The 13,051-nt window shown below is 46.0% G+C and overlaps 1 protein-coding gene across 3 annotated transcripts; it reads left to right on the top strand.

Annotated features, from left to right (window-relative positions):
• Window positions 1–191: 191 nt before the first annotated feature.
• On the top strand, window positions 192–11,730 carry uqcrc1 (ubiquinol-cytochrome c reductase core protein 1). Of its 3 annotated transcripts, XM_030776609.1 has the most exons (13): window positions 225–287; window positions 1,856–1,996; window positions 4,015–4,101; window positions 4,227–4,356; window positions 4,763–4,961; window positions 5,119–5,198; window positions 5,861–5,976; window positions 7,286–7,429; window positions 7,796–7,956; window positions 9,094–9,179; window positions 9,378–9,466; window positions 10,623–10,698; window positions 11,125–11,730. In XM_030776609.1, exons 1-13 carry the CDS (start codon window positions 225–227, stop codon window positions 11,187–11,189), a joined length of 1,437 nt encoding a protein of 478 aa, XP_030632469.1. In that variant the 3' UTR covers window positions 11,190–11,730. The 3 variants fall into 3 exon arrangements, with proteins under 3 accessions (XP_030632470.1, XP_030632469.1, XP_030632472.1); XM_030776610.1 differs by lacking the exon at window positions 11,125–11,730 and having other exon boundaries at window positions 192–287; window positions 10,624–10,698; XM_030776612.1 differs by lacking the exon at window positions 225–287 and having other exon boundaries at window positions 1,905–1,996; window positions 4,226–4,356.
• The last annotated feature ends 1,321 nt before the right edge of the window (window positions 11,731–13,051 follow it).

Raw genomic sequence — 13,051 nt, 5'->3', positions numbered from 1 at the left:
TAGAGTGTTTTCTTGAACGGTTAGTCAGAAAATACTGTAAGTATTATTTTCTAACGTAAGGTTAAACTCAAGAAATAGACAACCTGCATATTAACACTCGGCCCGACTTCATTTCTAAGAGACACGTATCAGATCTACAGTGCATACGTCACGACGTCGCTGACGTGCACAACTGGATCGGTCACGGGCGCGCGTCTTAGACTCTTCTCAATTTGCCAGGAAAAATGGCAGCGTCCGTGTGCCGAGTTGGGACCGTGGTGGGCCGAGCACTTGCCAAAGCTCGCAGCGTAAGTTTTAAAAATATTAATATTATTACATATCTCACCAAGCCATCCTGATTTTCCCTATTTATGTGCAGCTCCTCTCAAGCGGTCGTTCGTCTTTCAGGGTGACTTGTCTTAACTTGGGCCTTACAGTTGCCGGGTAAACGGCGCTAGCTGTGCTATGCTAAGTACCATTAGCACGACTTCAGTTGCTTAACTCCGGAAGGTCAGAAGTTGAATGTGTCGTTTAGGTCACAAATGATCTGTAAATGAAACACATTTCTTTGTCTCCCTGTTAGGCAGAGTAATTTTATATGAATATTCGTGAATCAGAACGATTGTACCCCGCAAGGTCACAGAACAACATCCGTATCCTGTCCTCGTTTGCCCTATCCGCACCTCACAGTTAGCCTAGCTGTTTAGCTAGCCATGTCATTCAAATCGCCTTTTTTGGTAGCCATCCTACTCACGAAGTGTCCGAACGTCTTCTTCCTTTGGACATTAAATGTGTCCCCTCCTAAAAGCGCTCGTTCGCCCAGCACGTTATTGTTGTTCTCTTATAGTAAACGATATGACCGAAGCCTATGCTGAAGGTCCTTTGATATATAACCGACACTTGAATCTGACATGATAGGAGACAGCCCAGGTCGACAGGCTGTCGCTCGGGCAGTCTTTATTGCAATTCCCAGACCGCTTACTGAGACATGACACAAGTAGCCATTTCATCATATGTCCACTGCGGTCCAGATTTCATTTATAGAATTAAACGCTGACTGTTCGAGGCTGGTCGAAGTTCCAGATTTCCGTTGTCTTACCCGAACGTCATATGCTTGTACTTTGTGGATGAAAAAACGGTTTAAGTGCCCTGTACTGTAAAGAACTGTTCAGAGTTATATCACTCGCAGAACTCGTAACCGGATATATACTAGTTTGTGGTTTGTCCCCGACGTCTCTTATTAACTAAGATAGTTGCCAAAGTGAAATGTTTCTCTGCAGTGCTTATTTCAGGCCAGTTAAGCTTTCTGATGAAGTCAAAACGTCTGACATGTTGAACAAATTACATGTTATTGTTGCGATTTGTGGTAGAATGTTGTGACGTCACCCTGAAGATTAACTCTACGTATGCCTAATAGTAAATACATTTTAAATCCAGTAGTTTGCTTTTAACCAATTTGTTCATAGTATGATAATGCCAGCATAGCTGAGCTCCATCTGCTGAATTAAAATGCACCGTCTGAGATCACCACAGGCTCTAATGTAAGAGAGGGCATAATTTTTGAATGGCCCTTTGAATCTCATTGCAGAATGAAGGATTTTGGCATTTTCAGAAAGTTCAGTAACGCTGATATAGAACTGTAATCACTCGTCTCTGGCTTGCGGGCAGTAATATTCAGGCCTGATATGGAGGGGTTTATTTGCATGAAAGACGATTAGAAAGTATTTGCATACAAATGTAGTGCAGTAAGAAAGTGGGCATTATCAAGGATAAATCTTGTATTCCAGAGACAATAATAATGAGAAACCAGTCGTGATAGAGGGAGAGATGAAATAAAACGGGATGAAAGACCGTACATCTGTAATTCTTCCCACAGCCTGTGTTGCTGTCTCTGAGAAGGGGACAGGCGACTGTGACCTACGCGCAAAGCCTGCTGGGAGTGCCCGAGACCCAGCAGACGACCCTGGATAATGGGCTGAGGATTGCCTCTGAGGAGACTGGACAAGCCACATGCACTGTGAGTCACTGCTCTGATGTCTGTCAGCCTGAGGTTCCATCCTTAACACAATTCGCTACTACTGTCTGCCGTCCCTGGACCAGCTAGCCTGTCTCCACTCCACATAGCTCTCCACAAATACAACAGATTGAATGAAAAACTGATAAGCTGGTGGATAATAAATTGATTGATAAATTAACTGAAAATGATCACACAAACGCGTATCATTTTGTGTATTTGCCTTATTCCCAAACTATCGTTTTGTTTTTGTTTTTTTCCCACCAAGCGAGGCTTTGATGACTGAGAATAAACAACATAAACTAGATTTTGTGTTAGAGCTTGAGGAGGGCAAACAAGTGATCTGTGTGGAGATGATAAACTGAATGAGAATCTGTCTCAAGCATTATTGTCCTAATGGCCCTTTCTCTCTTTATCAGCTTTTTTGCTCTATGTGACAACACTACTTCAGTCTGAGAATGTACCCCAGTAGTAACTCACGGACTGGTGAATGTGTCCCAGTAGTAACTCATGGACCGCTGAATGTACCCCCGTAGTAACTCACGGACTGGTGAATGTGTCCCAGTAGTAACTCACAGACTGGTGAATGTGTCCCAGTAGTAACTCATGGACTGGTGAATGTGTCCCAGTAGTAACTCACGGACCGGTGAATGTGTCCCAGTAGTAACTTACGGACTGGTGAATGTGTCCCAGTAGTAACTCACGGACTGGTGAATGTGTCCCAGTAGTAACTCACGGACTGGTGAATGTGTCCCAGTAGTAACTCATGGACTGGTGAATGTGTCCCAGTAGTAACTCACGGACTGGTGAATGTGTCCCAGTAGTAACTCACGGACTGGTGAATGTGTCCCAGTAGTAACTCACGGACTGGTGAATGTGTCCCAGTAGTAACCCATGGACTGGTGAATGTGTCCCAGTAGTAACCCATGGACTGGTGAATGTGTCCCAGTAGTAACTCATGGACTGGTGAATGTGTCCCAGTAGTAACCCATGGACTGGTGAATGTGTCCCAGTAGTAACTCACGGACTGGTGAATGTGTCCCAGTAGTAACTCATGGACTGGTGAATGTACTCCAGTAGTAACTCATGGACTGGTGAATGTACTCCAGCAGTAACTCATGGACTGGTGAATGTGTCCCAGTAGTAACTCATGGACTGGTGAATGTACTCCAGCAGTAACTCATGGACTGGTGAATGTGTCCCAGTAGTAACCCATGGACTGGTGAATGTGTCCCAGTAGTAACTCATGGACTGGTGAATGTACTCCAGTAGTAACTCATGGACTGGTGAATGTACTCCAGTAGTAACTCATGGACTGGTGAATGTACTCCAGCAGTAACTCGTGGACTGGTGAATGTGTCCCAGTAGTAACTCATGGACTGGTGAATGTACTCCAGTAGTAACTCATGGACTGGTGAATGTACTCCATCAGTAACTCATGGACTGGTGAATGTGTCCCAGTAGTAACTCATGGACTGGTGAATGTACTCCAGTAGTAACTCATGGACTGGTGAATGTACTCCAGCAGTAACTCGTGGACTGGTGAATGTACTCCAGCAGTAACTCGTGGACTGGTGAATGTACTCCAGCAGTAACTCGTGGACTGGTGAATGTACTCCAGCAGTAACTCGTGGACCGGTGCGGCCTTGTAGCGCTGTGTTTCTCTACAGAGAGTCCTCCATGTCTGCTCTGCCCTGGTTCTGCCACAGTGTGGCGTCCGTGTAACAACAAACACTCAAGTGCCTCGTCACAGCCTCAGGAATCTGAGCCCTCTGCTCTGTGGCACACAGTCAGTTTTCATTTCCCATTATGTCAGGGAGTGAAGCCCCGAACTCTCTGATCACTGCTCCTGTTCCCTTACCGTTAGACGACTGTCACTCCAAACACTGATGCTGATCAGTCTCTGGGTCATAATGTGGGCTCTGTGTCCTGACTGTGGAGTGTATGTGTATGGAATGTATTATCAGTATTGTGTAGATGTGACTGTTGTTTTGTTTTTTATGTTTAACGTGATGATGCAGGTTGGCCTGTGGATCAGCTGTGGAAGCCGCTATGAGTCTGAGAAGAACAACGGTGCCGGGTTTTTCCTGGAGCACATGGCTTTCAAGGTAAAGCCCTTACCTTTCTCTCTCAAAGCACTTTCCCCCTTTTCAGCCACGTTTACTCATCCCCGTTCTTTCCCTCTCCGCTCGGACCCGCCTGTCCGCCGTTTCTGACCTTTCCCGACGCGCAGGGGACGAAAAAGCACCCTCAGTCTGCCCTGGAGAAGGAGGTGGAGTCTATGGGGGCCCATCTGAGTGCATATACATCTCGCGAACACACTGCTTACTACATGAAGACTCTGGCAAAGGATCTGCCCAAAGGTGAGAGAGCGAGCGAGAGAGAGAGCGAGAGATAGATGGATGTTTGGTTGGATAGGTGGATAGACAGACAGACGGATGTATGGATGTTTGTGGGCAGAGTTGTGTAGAGTAAAATATTGCATCTTAGCAAAATAACATATCACTAAAAAAACACTCTAGTCCTTTCAAACTGTTGAGACACATCTCCATAGTCAATGTAACAGTGTGGTTATTGTCTCAATATGAAAGAGTTGTTACGGTCATGTAAACGTGGAAAAGTATACATCGCGCTCTGATAAGTGTGTGAAAGTATGTAACGACTCCCTCGTCCCGTGTTGTCCCGTAACGTTGGACAGTGCCGTAGTCAGGACACATTCTCAGTGTGGGTGTGGCGCTAACGGTGTGGGTGGTGTTGCTTCCCGTGCAGCGGTGGAGCTGCTGTCTGAGGTGGTGCAGAGCAGTTCCCTGAGTGAAGCGGAGATAGAGCAGCAGCGTGGGGTGGTGTTGAGGGAGCTGGAGGAGGTGGAGAGCAGTCTGCAAGACGTGTGTTTGGACCTGCTCCACGCCACGGCGTACCAGGGCACCCCTCTGGGTCAGAGCGTTCTGGGACCGTCTGCCAACGCCAGGTACCACCTCATCGTGCCCGCCGCTAGTAGTAATTCATGGAGATTCAACTCACTGTTACAGCAGGATCGTGTTGACATGTCGATTGTGTTGACACTGATGTGAAACCCTCTCTGTCTCTCTCTCTCTCTCTCTCTCTCTCTCTCTCTCTCTCTCTAGGTCATTGACCCGTCAGGACCTGGTTGAATACATTGACAGCCACTACAAAGCCCCTCGTATGGTTCTTGCAGCAGCTGGAGGTAATTCTTCCCCCTTCTGACTGTTTATCCATCTCCACACTTCATCAGTCATCCCGCCTGCCTCTCACGCTGGCTGAAATGTACCATCACCGTTCTCTGTCAGGGCTTCATTAATGAACTTCACTTTCACTCCAAAAGCCCATGTTCAGCTGAACGGTGTGTGTTGCTGGCAGACGTGTGTGTTTGCATTCACACACACACACACACACGCATTCATCAGGTCGCCTTATCCAGAGCATCTCACAAAACGGCCCTCTGAGTTAGTCTGTTAGGTAATGTAGGAGCCAGGTTGCACAGACACACAGCGTACGCTGTTGGATGTGACAGAGTTCAGACATATGTTTGGTGCCAGTCAGACAGGAGATCAGTGCTGTGACACACAGCAAAACCCAACAGATTGTGATAGACAACAGAACAGACAGGTTGGATGACTGGTATAGCGAATTACACTCTCTAGGCAAGTATTGCATCAGAAAATAGAGACTATATTACAGATGGGATGTTTTTTTGTTTTTTTTTTTTTAATAATCTCAAATGAGGGTGTAAGGGCAGGTTATTTTGAGAGGATGTGTGCTGAGTTTTGACTCTCTCTCTCTCTCTCTCTCTCTCTCTCTCTCTCTCTCTCTCTCTCTCTCTCTCTCTCTCTCTCTCTCTGTGTGTAGGTGTCAGACACGATGAGCTGGTGAGCTTGGCTAAGCAGCACTTCAGTGGCGTGTCCTTTGAGTACCAAGACGACGCTGTTCCTGTCCTCTTCCCCTGTCGCTTCACCGGCAGTGAGGTACTGCGCCCGTGTGTGTGTGTGTGTGTGTGTCTGTACTTACGCACTGTATCCTTAAACAAAGACTCTTATAAAGCGACTTGAAGCAGTGTGAAGCTGTAACAGTTTTGTGAAATCCAGTGCCTTGACAACGCCCTGAGTGTTAACTGTCCTGTCTCAAATCCCAGCAGTGAAAACAAATACACCTACGAAACTAGGGCTCGACCAATATGGTTTTGTTCAGGGCCGATACAATAATGATTATCTGTGACAAAAAGAGGACGATAACCGATATTTCAGGCCGATATCTGAATGCTTTCCCCCCCCCCCCCGATGTGAAAAGAAATAGGCAGTGACAGTATAGACTTCATTCCAAACCCTCTTTACTTCCTCATATGTTTAACACACCCCCACTATGACAGTTAAATACAGAGCCAAAACGATCAAATGAAATTTCTTTCTCAAAGCCGCAAAAGGCTATTTTCAGCTTTGCCTTGAGGTTCCGGCGCGACAGTGCGACCGCAAGCGCGCTGAAGTTTAATTTTCGCGAACGCTTGCTTAAATGATGGCCATAATTCAGAAGGGACTGTGCTTTAGGGTAAATTTCTTTGAATGTTTCAGAATAAATACACATTACTGTTAGTTAAATGTGCGGTGTCAAACTTAGCAGTCCATGTTTCTTTTCTATCTCAAGCTTGATTGTTTTTTTTGTTTTTTTTTAAGCTGAAGTGTAGACTACATGTACTGATTCAAAAAGGTCAGACTGGCCTGGTGCGATTTGGTTAACAGCATGGTTTGAGCACGACGACCCTTTTACTGGACACTTACCTCCCATCCTTGTTCCCAGCAGCAGGTCTGAGAATTGATTTTCAAGGTCAGATAAGGTTATCTGTCTTGGCCAATGAGGGAATATTGGGGGAAGAATCTTAGCCATACCAATAGCATTTTCTTTTCTGACCGAGGAGATGCGTGGGGATAGTACGCACGGTGATTTTAAAAAGCTGTTTTCTTTTAGATAAAAATTTACTGACGACAGATAATAGGTTTGCAGATGTCGGCCCCAATTCTCTAACGACCAGGTAGTCGTTGGACCCCTATACCGTACTAAACCATTAATATCATTTCAGCTGAGGGGACCACATGACGGCAGACCTGAGGAATCTAATCACTTTTATCGAATATGATGAACATCCTGAGCTTAGCCCAGTGCTGTATACCTTACCTGTCTTCTTCTTCTTCTTCTTTTTTTTCTCTCTCTCTCTCTCTCTCTCTCTCTCTCTCTCTCTGTCTCTCTCTCTGTCTGTCTGTCTCTCCCTCTTGGCGGAGTTAGATCCGTTTGCGTGATGACGGCCTGCCCCTGGCACACATTGCCATCGCTGTGGAGGGTCCTGGAGCCACCAGCCCTGACATCGTGCCCCTCATGGTCGCCAACTCCATCATTGGCAGCTACGACATCACCTTCGGCGGTGGCAAGGTGAGGGCGGACAGCCTCATCCAGGTCCTCTGTCTCTGTGTGTGTGCGTGTGTGTGTGTGTGTGTGTGTGTGTGTGTGTGTCTGAGTCTGTTCAGCCCCTTTGTTCTCAGTGGGTCAGAAGTGTTCACAGGGTTTAATGACTTTACATTCTGCCTTGTATGCCCTTCATTTCTACTGCTCTCTCTCTTCATGTTCTCAGGGCTCTTATTACTCAAAGAGCTGAAAAGCCATCCTTACATCAACACATTACAGAGGGGAAGCTAAAGTCGAAGGAAAACTTTTTTGCTTTTTCATAAATCTTGTTTATTTCTCTCTCTCTCTCTCTCTCTGTCCCTCGGGTGTGTGTGTGTGTTTGTGTGTGTTCAGCACCTGAGCAGTCGTCTGGCTCGCCTGGCGGCAGACATTAACTTGTGCCAGAGTTTCCAGGCCTTCCACTCCTCCTACAGCGACACAAGCCTGCTGGGCATCTACTTTGTCACTGACAAACACAAGATTGAGGACATGATGCACTGGTCTCAGAATGCCTGGTGAGAACACACACGCACACACACACACACACCCCATCATAAACACACTGGTCTCAGAATGCCTGGTGAGAACACGCGCACACACACACACACCATCATAAACACACTGGTCTCAGAATGCCTGGTGAGAACACACACACACACACACACACCCCATCATAAACACACTGGTCTCAGAATGTGTGGTTAAAACATACATACACACACACACACACACCATCATGAACACACTGGTCTCAGAATGCCTGGTGAGAACACGCACACACACACACACACCATCATAAACACACTGGTCTCAGAATGCCTGGTTAAAACATACATACATGCACACACACACACGCACACACAAACACACTTACACCGTCATAAACACACTGGTCTCAGAATGCTTGGTTAAAACATACATACACACACACACACCCCATCATAAACACACTGGTCTCAGAATGCCTGGTTGGAATGTGCACGCGCGCACACACACACACACACACACACATTTACACCATCATAAACACACTGGTCTCAGAATGCCTGGTTGGAATGCACACACACACACACACACTTACACCATCTTAAACACACTGGTCTAGTGGAGTACGCACACAATTATACTTGCACTGACGGTACAGATAACATCCACACCCATTCATTTTTAGCTATGTTATCTAAGAATTCTGCTAGAACACAATTCATTTTCATTCTGGGCTGTGAAAAACAAACAAACAACCAGCAGGCCTGGCTCTGTAGCTCTGGCTGCAGCCACCCAGGCTCGGTCAGCCAGGGGCCGAGGCCAGCTGGCCCTTAAAGACACTGTGTCAAAGTTCAGCTCCTCTCCAACTCAGACAAATATACAGTTTAAAAATCCATATTGTCTAATGGCCAGTACTGCAGCCACTCAGAGAGCCTGAGGGTGTATGAGTGTGTTGAAGTGACAAGCATCCTGTCTCTCTCTCTGTGTGTGTGTGTGTGTGTGTGTGCATGTGTGTGCGTGTGTCTGTCTGTGCGTGTGTGTACGTGTGTGTGTGTGTGTCTGTCTGTGTGTGTGTGTGTCTGTCTGTGTGTGTGCGCGTGCACGTGTCTGTCTGTGCGTGTGTGTGTGCGTGCGTGCGTGCGTGCGCGTGTGTGTGTGTGCTGTAGGATGAATCTGTGTACCACAGTGACTGACAGTGATGTGGCCAGAGCTAAGAACGCCCTGAGGGCCACTCTGGTGGGACAACTCAACGGTAAGAGATCTTGTCATGCTAGTTTGTTTTTATAAGAAAGTTTTATAGATATGCATAATGAAATGAAATAGCTGGACTGACATGTCAAATGAAGTAAAATAGCCGAACATAGGCAGCTCTGTCATGCACACACACACACACACACACACACACAGTTCTCTCTCTGTCGCTGTAACTCTGGGTATCTGGCTCCTGTAGGTACCACGCCCGTGTGTGATGACATCGGCCGACACATTCTGACTTACGGCCGTCGTATCCCTCTGGCGGAGTGGGATGCTAGGATCGAGGTATGATTACTCCTCACTCAAATAAACTCCCACACCCTTCTGTCAGTCTCCACTTCAGTTTTTAAACCCTTCTGTCACACTGCAGTGCCGTGTTTAAACCCTTCTGTCACCCTGCACTGCCGTGTTTAAACCCTTCTGTCAGTCTCCACTTCAGTTTTTAAACCCTTCTGTCACACTGCACTCCTGTTTTTAAACCCTTCTGTTACACTGCACTGCCGTATTTAAACCCTTCTGTCACACTGCACTGCCATGTTTAAACCCTTCTGTCACACTGCACTCCTGTTTTTAAACCCTTCTGTCACACTGCACTGCCGTTTTTAAACCCTTCTGTTACACTGCACTGCCGTGTTTAAACCCTTCTGTCACACTGCACTGCCATGTTTAAACCCTTCTGTTACACTGCACTGCCATGTTTAAACCCTTCTGTCACACTGCACTCCTGTTTTTAAACCCTTCTGTCACACTGCACTGCCGTTTTTAAACCCTTCTGTTACACTGCACTGCCGTTTTTAAACCCTTCTGTCACACTGCACTGCCATGTTTAAACCCTTCTGTCAGTCTCCACTTCAGTTCGTAAACCCTACTGTTACACTGCACTGCCATGTTTAAACCCTTCTGTCACACTGCACTGCTGTTTTTAAACCCTTCTGTCACTCTGCACTCCTGTTTTTAAACCCTTCTGTCACACTGCACTGCCGTTTTTAAACCCTTCTGTCACTCTGCACTCCTGTTTTTAAATCCTTCTGTCGCACTGCACTCCCGTTTTTAAACCCTTCTGTCACACTGCACTCCTGTTTTTAAACCCTTCTGTCACTCTGCACTGCCGTGTTTAAACCCTTCTGTCACACTGCACTGCCATGTTTAAACCCTTTTTTCAGCCTGCACTCCTGTTTTTAAACCCTTCTGTCAGTCTCCACTTCTGTGTTTAAACCCTTTTATCACACTGCACTCCCGTTTTTAAACCCTTCTGTCACACTGCACTGCAGTGTTTAAACCCTTCTGTCACACTGCAGTGCCGTTTTTAAAGGCGTGTCCTGCGGGCTCTCTCCTTGTTCTCCACTCTCACGGCTGCTTGTCTCTGTGGGAGAGTCCCGTGTGTCCCGTATCCTCTCTCTCTCTTTAACCTGTTCTTAAATTCTCTCTCTCACCTCCGCAGGCTGTGACGCCCAGGGTGGTGCGAGACATCTGCTCCAAATACTTCTATGACAAATGCCCAGCGGTCTCTGCCGTTGGTACGTACAAACCCTCCTGTCCACACACCGCAACTACACAGGGCAGAACAATCACTTCCCCACGCACGGTTACAAAAAAACCCCAAAAAACAACAGTATGTAAAAATGACTGTGTATGGTTTTATAGAGGTGTATATTAATATAGCTTTATTTTTAAATGGCGTTACCTTTACTTTGCCACTGTATGACTGACACCACTGTGTGATGGCTCACCAGTGTTTGTCTTATATGGACGGCTGGCTCTCCCATAGCCTGAATGTCTTTAATGCTCTCTCTCTCTCCCCCCCCCTTTCCCTCTCTCTCCCCTCTCTCTCTCTCTCTCTCTCTCTCTCCCCTCTCTCTCTCTCTCCCCTCTCTCTCTCTCTCTCTCTCTCTCTCTCTCTCTCTCTCCCCTCTCTCTCTCTCTCTCTCTCTCTCTCTCTGTAGGTCCTATTGAGCAGTTGCCTGATTATAACAGAATGCGCAGTGCCATGTACTGGCTCCGGTTCTGAACACCATCCTCTGTGTGTCTGCACTCTTCTCTCTCTCCCTTTCTCACTCTCTCACTCTCCCTCTCTTTTTTCCCCTCCTTTCACCCCCTCGTCTTCTCCTCCCGCCCTCCTTCCTCGTCCTTCTCTCTGGATAACAGCTCCAAATATCTGTCCATCCGCGCGCTCTTTCGTTCCAGTCTTTGTGTGCAGAACACGTGAAATGCTACGACAAGTCGAAAGAACCGTGTCGATTTTAGTATGGTTTTATTTTCAGATATCAACCATTACCTCTGCATTAAAGATTGTACAAACTCGTAACAATGTAGTCTGTGATATCTAGAGATGTCTAAAGAAAGGAAAGATGATCTAGAGTAAAGAGAGAGAGAAAGGAGGTTAACACGTGTTTGATTGATAGATGCAGGTACATTGGTTTTCAGGGGACTGTTCACCACCATTTCATGTGCTGCGGAATTATATTTATGATTTGATGTTTTGTTTCTGTCCTCTATTGTACATAACAGAAGCCCTCATTCCGAATTCAAATAAAACTCTGTAAAGTCCACCTCACTGAGGTCTTTGCCTTTCCTTTTCTGGGTAAAAATGACTTTGGTGTGTGTTCTTTCATTTAAGCCATGCAAAATTTATAACTTATAAATTATGAAAACTCATAACTGCTTCTGCTGGTTTTGGAGATAAGTCAAATTTTGAAATCGTTACGAGCATAAGGAGAACGGATGATGTAAATGCTAACGTAAAAAACGGACGTGCGCATAATTTTTAAACTGCAGTGGCAGTGTGCCTCCACTAGAGGGAGTAACGTGGCGCTGTAGCTGCAAACGGAACTGTCTCATACGGACGTGTAGTTGGCAGTGGAATGAAGGCAGCGTGTATTAGGCTTAATCTTGCTATTTTTGGGATAAACACTGGCATCTTTACAACACAGAAATCTTCAGAAGTAATGCCTAGTCTTTCAGCATCCTGATGAGTCTGTGTAACCTCCTGTCCCTGTATTTACTGTCATTAAGGAAACAATGAATTTAGACAAGCTGCTGAAATAAAATGAGTATTTCTGCCTATTATCTCTTAGGAGTGATGTGAGATATTTTACTGTTGTTTGACATATTTACTTATATCCACAAACTGATTTTTAACTATTTTTAACTAAGTCGTGTTTTCATCTGTGTTTTGGTGCCCTCACATAGAATGTAGTGAATTTACATCTGAATCAATCAAGACGGTCTCACACACAGACAGTTACCCTCTCCATCTCAGTCACTGGCATTGACATCACACCCTTTACTCTGTCTCTCTCTCTCTTCACAGCAGAACCTGTTTTACAGTCTGCCTTACTGCAGTCACACAACTCAATGAGAAGGAAACCAGCATCATACCATTCAGACACAGGAAATATTTCCTTTTTAAAAGATTTTTTTTTTTTTTTTGCTATACGCCAGTGTGTGTGTGTTTGTGTGTGTGAGTCTGAGTGAATGGAATCACTTTGTGACTTGAGAGATTCTGTCACTCTGTCATTTCGAGAGATAAAGAGAAGATACAGTGTCAAAGCATGCAACCCGGTCGCTCTCTCTCTCTCACACACACACACACACACACACACACACGCGCGCACACACACACACACACACAGTCCTGAGGCAGAGTAACAGTGGCTTTGTCACTTGGCGAGAGTGATGCAGAGAGGGAAAGAGAAGGAGAGATGACAGGGTACAGGACGTGTCATATTAGGATCTCTATCAGGTACTGAGTCATCCAGCGTCACTGGATTTCAGCTGATATTGTCATGGATTTGCTCCACACTCTTATGGGCCTGACAATGGACAACACAGTATTTCCCGTCAACCCCCATTCTAAAAAAAAAAACAAAA

This window comes from Chanos chanos, chromosome 6, assembly GCF_902362185.1.
Source record: "Chanos chanos chromosome 6, fChaCha1.1, whole genome shotgun sequence".
In the NCBI taxonomy this organism is placed as follows: domain Eukaryota; kingdom Metazoa; phylum Chordata; class Actinopteri; order Gonorynchiformes; family Chanidae; genus Chanos; species Chanos chanos.
Note: the sequence above shows the minus strand (reverse complement) of the source record. Positions and strands in the feature narration are given on the sequence as shown.

Excerpts from the sequence above, each read along its gene's own strand:
- uqcrc1 (XM_030776609.1), top strand. The coding sequence starts at position 225 with ATGGCAGCGTCCGTGTGCCGAGTTGGGACCGTGGTGGGCCGAGCACTT. Across the intron at positions 4,357-4,762 it reads GGCAAAGGATCTGCCCAAAG|CGGTGGAGCTGCTGTCTGAG; the intron begins GTGAGAGAGCGA and ends CTTCCCGTGCAG. Across the intron at positions 4,962-5,118 it reads GGACCGTCTGCCAACGCCAG|GTCATTGACCCGTCAGGACC; the intron begins GTACCACCTCAT and ends CTCTCTCTCTAG.